Source organism: Vanessa tameamea, chromosome 30 (genome assembly GCF_037043105.1).
Source record: "Vanessa tameamea isolate UH-Manoa-2023 chromosome 30, ilVanTame1 primary haplotype, whole genome shotgun sequence".
Taxonomy (NCBI): domain Eukaryota; kingdom Metazoa; phylum Arthropoda; class Insecta; order Lepidoptera; family Nymphalidae; genus Vanessa; species Vanessa tameamea.
In genome coordinates this window covers 3,259,124-3,270,328 of record NC_087338.1, presented here as the reverse complement: position 1 = coordinate 3,270,328, position 11,205 = coordinate 3,259,124, and the positions used below count along the sequence as shown (strand labels likewise).

At 35.4% G+C, this 11,205-nt stretch overlaps 1 protein-coding gene across 1 annotated transcript in view; it reads right to left on the bottom strand.

The window, feature by feature from the left end:
* Positions 1-340: 340 nt before the first annotated feature.
* Positions 341-11,205, bottom strand: part of LOC113391681 (uncharacterized) — a 54,975-nt gene continuing 44,110 nt past the window's right edge. The window contains exons 3-11 of the mRNA XM_026627727.2: positions 7,748-7,856; positions 6,986-7,449; positions 5,950-6,089; positions 5,421-5,517; positions 4,310-4,662; positions 3,508-3,657; positions 2,770-2,938; positions 1,590-1,868; positions 341-773 (exon numbers count right to left, since the gene is read on the bottom strand). Coding sequence (XP_026483512.2) covers positions 459-773; positions 1,590-1,868; positions 2,770-2,938; positions 3,508-3,657; positions 4,310-4,662; positions 5,421-5,517; positions 5,950-6,089; positions 6,986-7,449; positions 7,748-7,856 — 2,076 coding nt within the window. The 3' untranslated portion in view covers positions 341-458. The remainder of the gene's footprint in view (positions 774-1,589; positions 1,869-2,769; positions 2,939-3,507; positions 3,658-4,309; positions 4,663-5,420; positions 5,518-5,949; positions 6,090-6,985; positions 7,450-7,747; positions 7,857-11,205) is intronic.

The following is an 11,205-nucleotide window of genomic DNA, read 5'->3' as shown; positions in this document are numbered from 1 at the left end:
AATCTGTAGAGATAATTGACACAATTTATAAAAAAAAAAAAATGACATTTAAACAGTTTTTAATTTAAAATTTCGTCTATTCAATTATAAGAATGAAATTAAAGTCATGAATTTTTTTTTTCTTAAGAATGATTTTGTTTTAAATTAAGATTTTTTTTTTACTTAAGGAATGTTTTTAATACATTTTTTTTTATATTTCATATCGTTCATCATTCCTTACGTATGGAATACTATTTTGTCCCTTTTAGTCATAATTGATTTGACATTCGTAAGAAAAGGAGAGCAATGTTTTACTAAACACTCTCTTAATAATATTTATAATAACGAAGGCGGCTCAAGCGATATGTCCTAATTTTTTAATAAGGCAATAATCAGACTGACAGTACATATCAATTACAAAAAATAATAATTCAATACGATTTTTAAGGCACCTTTCAAACTAGCAATATATTAATTATTTACGCAACAAGATCTCTTAGTTTAGTTTTTAACATTTTAACTTTTTTATTAACTGCGTTTTTGTAATTCAACTTGGAATCACTTTTTTGATTTTGCGTTTTACTGCGACTTTTAACTCTTTCGTGAAACAGTTCGTAGAAGTTCGGTAGGGGAGTGTCGACTAAGTCTTTATTGATGTAATCGTTCGGTAACGGTAGGTCGTGGTAGCACGTCGCCATGTTCTGTATGAAATGGTTGAACATTGCTGTTTCTGTGAACCACTCCAGGAAGTATTGCACTTGCTTCGAACTTGAGTTCTTGATGAAGGCTTCTTTCTGTAAAGACAAGATTTTACATATATATTTACACCGGTTTTCATGGGTACGCCACTCCGAGGTCTCGGGTTCGATTCCCGGCCGAGTCGATGTAGAAAAAGCTCATTAGTTTTCTATGTTGTCTTGGGTCTGGGTGTATGTGGTACCGTCGTTACTTCTGATTTCCATAACACAAGTGCTTTAGCTACTTACATTGGGGTCAGAGTAATGTATGTGATGTTGTCCAATATTTATTTATTTATATTTACATATATACTTGGTGACTTTTTTCTGTCCGTCCGGGTAAATCCACCCACTAATCAGATATCCTACCGCCAAACAGCAATACAGTAGAAGAAGTGAACCGTAGAAGTGAGCCTGTGTGACTACAGGTACATAGCATCTTAGTTCCCAAGGTTGGTGGCGCATCGGAGTGTTGGAAGGATTCTTTATTATTTCATACAGAGAAAATGAAAACAGAGTCTATGGGCGGTGGTGACCACTTTCAATCAGGTGGTCCATTTGCAACTCCGCGTACATATTACATAAAAAAAAAGCACAACACGAACAAATACTACAGCAACTATGCTTATGTGACCGTTATTTTGGATTCAAAATACAATTGTGTGCAAATCGAAAACTAATACCGACAATCCAGTGTCAGGAGAATTGAGTCGCTTCGTAACTGAGCACACACAAGTGGTTTCCCTCCTATTGATTTATGAAAGTGAGAGTGCACTATAACAGAATCTCATGTGCAGATCCTTTAAGGACGGAAGTCATAGACTAATTCAACAAGGTCATCATTACTGCAAGACAAAATATATTCCTACTCACATCAAACACTACCCCGTTCTTCCCCAAATCACTGTCCCCAATTTCGCCAACGGCGAAGAACTTCCAGAAATCACCCAAAATATCGACGAAAAATCTCAAAAACGCTTCTGATATCATAACATTTCTCGTTTTCGTGTCTTCGTGTTTGTCCTTGTGTTTTATTGACTCCATATGTAAAGAGGTCTTCAGGGTCTTGTAGCTGGCCGTTGGGAGGATGGTCGATTCATCCCCCTGGTAGAACAGGACCTTTGATGGGTGGGTTAGATCGATGAGCATGCCCTGGAACGATGAGAGATATTAATCAAAATATGTTTTATTTGTTGATTTGGGAAATAAGTGATCCAAGACACAAAAATCCAAATTATGGCTCTTAATATAAATGGAGACAGAGTTTAAAGAAAATTGTCAATTTGTCATAAACAACGAAAGTCTATGTATGAGAGTGATCATTTGCTATAATAAAAAAAAAACGAGAAATATTTGTCTCATCTATGAAAATAAAAAATAAATATATAAATTTAAATAATTTATTAGATACTGTACGTGCGTACGAGCGTGCGTGCGTCCGTGTGTGTACATTAACCGTTTTTAATATTATTTGTATTTCTAAATTGTCTTATTCCGTACGAAAATATCTCGAACTCAGTATAACTTTGGATATTTAAACACCGTGCTTTAAACGACAATTTTTATTAAAACTAAATTAACTATCTACTTTTCCATGAACAAAATATCATCGCGATTTAACTCGATCTCAACGCCATCTAGTGAAGCCAATGAGCAACATGTTAAATATTTTGTGAAGGCTTTGGAATCGAACAAATCCTGAACACTAACTATAAAAAAGAAAAGATACGTTTCATTAAATGTGAAAAAAAATTAAAACTAATAACATAATTTAATATATGAATATAATACAAAGGAAGACGACATCAGACAAGTGGCGGGAGTCAAGCGGAACAGAATCGCTCAAGAAAGGGATGAACGGAAAAGGTCGGAGGAGGCCTTTGCCGACTGGCAAACAGATATTAGTTTAAGTACTTTATTTAGTTGAGAATTAGTGTTAGAGTCAGTTTTTTTAAGTTATTGTAATCTATTAAGAGATCTGAATAAAAGGCTATTTTATTATTATTGATATAATTTAAACAATTTTTTCAGAGAGTTTTGTTACGGAACTTACCTCCTCGATCTGAGCGGGGTTGTGGTCTGATAGCATCGCTGCTAATATCGGGAGCGGCGCTGTGAGGACATCCCTCTGTATCTGGGAAGGGATGGTCGATATTAACGGTTGCTGCCACACGAAGGGATACAGAGCGCTTTGTAACGCTTCCATACACGAAGAGATGACACTGGAATAAATAATTGTTTGTATTGAATAATGTTTTATAAATCGAGTTCTATTCAAAGCCGTCATCGTATATATTTAAAGCGAAACCCCATTTTTGTCCCAATGGTTATGTGACGATAACTGCACATAAAAAATCGGTTATGGTCTCACTTTGAAGAGATCTAACGAGGATTCTTGATTGCAATTTACTAAATTATTGCGATTTGATAAAGTTTCAATATTAGAGTGGAATAAAGTTACTGGCCGGTTAGAGAGCGGCACTACGGCTTTATAAGAAAAAAATTAAAGAAAATTGCGATCGACAAACTCCAATACCAAACCCCAAACTTTAATAGTGCATCATACAATTGCTTATTGACTGTCAACAATTGAGTTTCGTGTTTCATATGTATCGGCAAATGGATTGTCTTTTTGTCAAAGAAAAGTTCGCTCATGTACAATTCTCTTTAAAATGCCAAACTATGACTATTAAATACAAAATAGCCTTTAAAGTTTTGGTAAGAATTCTCCCCTCTCGACTAAAATAAAACGCACCGGACGGCACCCATCCTTTTACATAAAAAATCTCACCTCAATTCATCACCCATGACGATAACTTTTCGCTCCAAGAGTAACGAACCAAAGACCTTAATCACGAGACCAGCACCGAATGTGTCCAATAAAATTGACACGTTGTCCTCATCGGCTCTTGGATCCAAGGGACGTTTTATAATCCTTGTCCTATTGAGAAAAAAAAAATCATTTTTAATATATTTTATTATACATGAACACCGCAATACCACAGAGTAGGTAATTCTCCACCAATAGTGTATAAATACCAGTTCAAGGTCAAAGTTGTTTATCTATTTTTACTTTTGCCATAAACAAAAATCATATTATAAATGGGAAAGTTTGGATGGATATTTGTTATTCAATCGCGCAACAATGACGGTCGGACTAATGTGCCATCTGATGGTAAGTGGTCACCGCCCATAGACATTGACGCTGTATGGAATAATAAACATTCCTTACATCACACCAACGCCACCAACCTTGGGAGCTAAGATATGTCCCTTGTGACTGTAGTTGCACTCAATCCTCCTTCAGACAGCACAACATAACATTGCTGTTAGTCGGTAGAATATCTGATGGGTGGTACATATCCAGGCGGGCTTGCACAAAACCACCAGAACCTTAACTTTTTTGGATTTGGATGAAATTTAACACAAATACCGATTTTAGCTTGCAATAGCACATAGGTTACTTTTGTCCTGGAAAAATATAACTAACTCCTGCAATACCCCCTCCCCATCACAAGGGAACTAGTATTTACTACACCCTTGATATTCAGTATATCTAACACATATATGAACATTAATAATAATAATTTTACCTGGGCCTCTCTATGCTTAATAGTCTCGGACGATTATTATTCTCCAAATCGTAATACTCCGGCAACTCATGACTCTCCGTCTCACTCTCTCTCTCCGTGAGCTCCGGACTGTCTGACCCTGACAAGTCCTTCCTGACTGACACGTTCATCGTGCTCTCGTTGCGTCTGGGGTCAGGCATAGTTTTGCACTTGTGTATGTCACCTAAACTCCTCGTCCTATCCTTATTGACGTTCGTGTACGTTATTGATATCTGTTCCCCTGGATTCGGGAAATCGGTTTCAAATAATTGTTGTAGTATTTGATTGATTTCGACCTCAGAATTACCGTGGTGTGACTCTATCTCTTGTAATACCTACAATTAGACGTAAATACAATTATTACATCTGTCAAATGTGGCCTAGTTGAGTATGATCTTATGAGCACTTTTCTAAGGGGCTTTTTACAAAATTTCACACGTGGTTGTGGATTGTACTACCAAAAACCGCCAAGAAGTTCAGCGGTTAATCTTTTATAACAGCTACTTTATTTTCATTAAAGTTTTCTTTCATTTGTTTGAATAGAAATGACGTTAGTTTCGTGAGAACGAGGCCTCCTGTTTGAGGTTTTTTTTAATCTTATGAGGAAGTTCGGAACCTTGTTTGATTTGTTCGGAACAAATCTAATGGAATATTGCAAATTAAAATCTGGACAAAATTTAAAATAATATATCATAGTTTTATTTTTGTTTATAGTTAATCTCTGGGTCGGATGAAAAAAACAAAGCATGAGAAACCTGTTCTTGTCGAAAGAATTTCTGCCAATTAAATTTATCTAAATGCTTCTCTTTAAAAACAGCGGACAACTTTGTCATTATTTTGAAGTACATATTTACTTTGCATGGAAATCAATGAACACCATCGATGTTTTTTATTAAAATATAAATTTGCCAATTTCAGCCAACTTCAGACTCTACAACTATGCCACTATAACACAACTATGACTCTAAAACTATACTCTACAAAAATTGCCAACTTGAGACTCTACAACTATGCCAGCATAGTTGTAGAGTCTGAAGCTTGGTTATATAAATTCTATCGTTTGATTGAAGCCGTTTTAATTAATAAAACTCACCTTATAATAAAAACCAGGCGCTCTGTATTTCCCAATGAGACAATAGCAGAGAGGGAGGCACGTAGTAGCGCCCTCTGGGAGCACCCGGCGGCAGTAACTGTTCAAATCAAACTTAAATTATTTTTCCGTGCATATGAAAATGTTCATCCACCAACAATAAGGAGTAAATAAGATTTATATATATAACCCTTATACTAAAATTAAGATTAGCCGAGCAGGTGGACATTACGAACTGTTACTATACTATAAATGTTTTACCAATTTTTTTTTGTCATAGCTAGCCAGACTGGTAAATGGGCTGCCTAATGGTAAGCTGTTACCACCGTCCATAGACTGCATCGGCAATTTATAAAATATTAACCATCCTTTACTTCGACAGGTCGCCACGAAACTCGGTAAATAAAATTTTCCTTGTTTCTGTATTTACACTGGCTCACTCACACTTCAAACCGGAACAGAACAAATAAATACTGCTGTTTGGCCATAGAATATGAGAAAAGCCCACCAAATAATACAAGCATCAACTCACCCATAGGCTCTCTCCCCCCTCTCATCTGTAAGTACGAGCGAGTAGCACTGTGCGGCCGTCTCTGTCGCCCATTCGCCGATTGTTCCAGAACTTATTGTTTCCGGAAATATTAAGTTTTCTATATGTGGCGGTACTTGTACCTAGAAACACAGATACACAGCATATAATATCGGATTAATATACTCGTATAAATAATCATGTACAGTTTTAACACAGGTAATATGAATCTTTTGAAATTTTGCAGCTTTTCTCTCTTCTAATTAGACATGGGTAACGTCTTGCCTAAAAATAAGTTAAAAAATTTAAATGAACTTCTTGCCGGTTCTCCTCGGTAAAATCTTCGGTAGCTCCATATTTTCAAAAGTGCTCAAAATAGCCTACTTGAACCTAAAGAATATTTTACTTTGATTTTTGAAACATAGATGCTAAATGTTAACCTTGGACTTGTTTATAATTATTGTCATAAAGGAGGTAGAAATGTAATCTTGCGCGTAGCAGTCAGTCTATGAGATGTATACCGACTGAACATTTGAAGCGCAATTGTGTGCAAACAGCTATCTCTCTTACTCTTGTACATTTCATATCTTCTATCTCACTCGTATCGGAGCTTATAAAATTAAAACTATTGACACGTAAACGGTTGAAGCATGACTGAGATCTATTGGAGTCGTAAGCCGGTCACGTGACATAAACATAGATATATTTAAATATAATATGTATGTATCTACCGACAAGTAGCCAGCTAACGTGACGGAGTAGACTTCAAATATTTCCATGACGGAGAAGGATCATCAGCTATTTTTTATGGTAACCTGGTTTATGAAATTTAAACCATTTCTTAAATGACCAATACGTATCCAACCAACGGGAACTGAGGTGTTATGATCCTTGTGCCTGTAGTTACAATACAATACACTGGCTCACTCACTTACTAAGTAAAGCTGCTTGGCGATACCATATATATATGCTATACAATTTTGTACAAGTCTTGATATTTTAATCGGCAGTAGTAACTTTGTTGAAATTAAAATCTTACCTGACTCGGAAAAACGCTCTTGACGTACGCCTCGCCGGTCATATAATTCAATCCGACCAGCAGACATATATTGAACAGACCCTTATCCCTGGGCACGAAGGGCAGATCAATATCCACACAGCCCGTTTTCTCATCAATGCTCAAATTATCCAAGGAATCATCGCTGACCATGTCCTTTATGGACAACATGTTACCACTAGAATCTGTCAAGTTGATCTTCGAATCAGTGGAATCGTGACGATCCATTTTATCCCTGGCCAAGTTGCTCTGTGACGTTCTAAAACTTTTCCAGGATCGGAATGTGGAGTATGGATTGTCTAAGATTTCTGATTTGTACGAACAGATAGATGTTTGGTGTCTGAAACGTGTTTTGACATTCTTGTCTAAATATGCCACCCTCGATGAAACTCGACGGACGTAGTTCTTCCTCTTCTCTGTCAGACTTCTTGTAAGGGTTACTGATTCTGGAAAATGAAGATCACAACATTAACTTTGTTTAAGTGCCTAAGAATTTAGCAGGATATTCGGATTTAACAACTGTGTAATCAACGGTATTAGCTATGTTAAATATGGCTACATATCCGAACTCATACATTAAATACAATTACTCTCATTAAAAGAAAATGTCCTGCACCCAAAAAATTACCAGCTCTGGCAAAAATAGTTCCATTATTCAAAAAGGCTTAAGAGTTACAGATGTTCCCTACAAGATTACATGGCCTTTTCGGGTTAAATGCGGTCTTTTATGTAAAAACGACTCACCTTCACTGGCTGCGTCTGAAAGATCAGTGGGGAAGCTCCCCGGTTTGTTCTCGTCCATGTTGCAAGCTGCCTTTACAGTCTCGTAGATCTCCGTCATCAGACGGTTCAGCTGAAAATATATCGAAAATTATTAACCGAACAGCAACACATAAAATAAAAGAAGTACTCATCCAAATTAAATCAGCGAATTTCGGTCAAGACACAGGCATTCCATTCATTTGTCCATATTTTCTATCTATCTATATCTATTGTACATAGATACATTCGCCTTTCTACAACAATAGAATTCCGGCAATTCTCAAACTCGAAACAGAAATATTTCTGAACCTGCTTCTGTCCGCCTACCCGCGTTTGAGGGTCAAGTAATAAGCAACATATAACATAAGCTATTTCCGATCAAAAATCATGCAAATCCGTCTGATCGTGTGTATGTGATAGAGTTACAAAAACATCCAAATTATCACATTTATAATATTTGTAGGATTTTATACAATCGGCCTGGAAATTTTAAATTGAAACTGCGACCAAATAAACTATTAAAACCACGATTCGTGTTCGTATTTGTACGAATTGTGACGTAATTCGTCCCACCCTTGACGTTTGATGACGTAAACATGAAGACACGCAAAATAAGGACGGTGGAACAAAGATGCATTGGCTATTATTAGAAAACTAATCACTTTCAGCTATATGATTGTGTTTATAGTTAAAGATACATGATTAAAAATTAATAGAGTACAGTTATTAACTTCAAAAAATATATTAGGTATAGCCTATTCCTACCACAAGAGGACAAAAGCCAAATTAACAACATTCAACTTCGAATTGACCTTTGATATTCACTATGATTTAAAAAAAAAATGCGTTTTCAACGTCGCCGAAACAGTTATCGGAACTTAGGACTGAATATGAGTGGTTAAGTGTAATAGTTCTGTATTATAAATAAAGATATACAAATATATAAATCAAACTTTGTTTATATTAATTCCTTCTTGTATTGGTTAGTTAGTTATTTCTTAAATTAACTTTATCTAGACAAGCAAGCTTAGGTAAGCTTAGGTTATTGACACTGGCATTTTAATAGACCACACGATCGAAGCGTCATCAACGAATGTCGGGTCGCTTCAATCGGTGACTCTTTATTGTAAATCCATCCGTCCGTCCATTTTTGAGCTACGAAAAAAGAGCAATGCTCGTAAGCTTACAATATAGTAAAAAATTCTACCATAGTAAGCTAAACGAATCGTGTCATCAATACAGTAACCGGAGATGAGATTAATGATGTACATATAATCTTTGTGTCTATAATTACACTGACTCACTCAGCCCCGTATTAAGGACCACAAGCGCCTGGGTAAAGTGTTCTGACGATCGCCTTTCCCCAAAGAAGAGATTTTTAAGTGACCTTCTGGGATGCCTCACCGATGTTGTTAGACTTGACCATATCGGCGTGGCGCCCCAACGTGTGGCATCCGGGTATTTTTCACCTCTTGTACCCCGGGTGGGTGCGAATGAGTCCTAGAATTTCTAGGTCAAACTAATCGTTCAGGTATCACTACCTGTCGGGAAAAGCCAAAGAAGAGTAACATCGACGTCCGTACTATTTACAAGAAATTCACTTACAATTATAATTCCAAGATAAATTTTCTAAGATTCAAACTTCATACAAATTTTTAATTGAAATAACCTTGTTTAATCAATTGTTTATTTAAACTATCAATACGCTCGTGATAAGGCAACTTTTATTAACATTTGTAACTTAAATTATATTATATTCAATAAGAAAAATATCTTCGGATACAACTGTGACTTTTTAAACGAGGCAGACTTATGAAGATCTACGAAGAAGAACTAGAATTAATTTCAATGTAATATAATATACTTATATTATAATATGACATAAAATACAATAGTTTTAGTTAAAAAAATTGCGCGAGCAGTACATCTCATTCTCTCTATCATCTGTCTCTCCTCGGGTGTACCTAAACGTGACGTCATTGTATTTTTAGATACCGTCGCCTCATTATTTTTACATCAAAATCATTAATATAGATTATAAATGGGAAAGTAACTCTGTCGGTCTTTCGCGGCCGTAACACTGAACCGAATCTGATGAGATTTGGTATCAAGCTAGTTTCGACACCTACAATTTATACTACGCTAACTCGAATTTTAGAGATAATTGTTTTTTTTTATACCAAGTTGCTTAAAATGTTTTATTTTATATTTATTAAAAAATCGTGAAGAAATATACAAAATTAACGAAGTTATACATTTTATACAACGCTAACTAAAGGCAATTTTTGAAATCAATTGATTTATATTACGCTAACTACTATCAGCGAAGTGTGCGCACACTCTCGAGTTAGCGTAGTATAAATTGTTGGTGTCGGTTTGTTTCGCCTAATCCCTGACGAGCAACCCTTAAAATGCGAGCGATAACTACATATAAATGAGTTTAGAAATAATTATTGTTGCGTACTAAAAAAACATACTTATTAAAAGAACACATTTGTCTACTTTAAAAGCGATGTCAACATACATACATATATACCAAGTTTCTTAAACATTCTTATCCTTTATCATATATATTTATATCACTCACACACGCAAACACAAAAGCTAAAACACATCCGTCAATGAAAATAAATAAAATAAAAAAAAAAAAAAACCACCTTTAAAAAACATCTTGGCCGGTATACATTAACACTTAAGTACTGTTCAAAAAAAAAAAAAAGTAATCTGTCAAAATTGTCTTTTGCACCAGTCTCGTCGGGCATTCAAAGTATACTATTTCGTACAATAAGAAATACATAAACGATAAAGAACGGGACAGTATTATGCTGTAGTGCAGAATCAGTAAGAAGATTCTATACAACGACTATTATTTCGCTACAGATGCAATCATACGTATTTTGATAAGGGGTAGCTTTTGCTTAGCATTACAATTTTAAAAAAATTAAGCCATTTATTTTGGTCGGGTAATTCAATAACTTATCACTTGCTTCGTTATAAACTATTCAAATTATTCGAATTATATTCATTAAGACGTATCGTATTACACCGTCCCAAATACGCAAACGAGGCTAGGTCACCAAACATAGTACAATAACAATTATGATAACGTCAATTAGTGATGTGTTAAACATTTATCGATATACTAATTACCGCGTTGTTTCGTGACATATAATTGATTTGTTTTTATTTTCGACGCAGCAATTAATAATGTTATTATCTTATAAATTTACTTGGAATTCGACATCGTTGTTATAGTTATTGCGGAGTGTTTCTGACGTCAAGACCGGCGACATCAATGGACTCATTCGATTATTAATATACCATAAGGACGTACTAGCAGTATAGAATCTCACCAGGAGAATATATATGTTCCTCCCATTGAGATTATCCTTAAGTAGAGCATAAACTTCTTTACTGAAACTTGGCGGTGCACACACAAC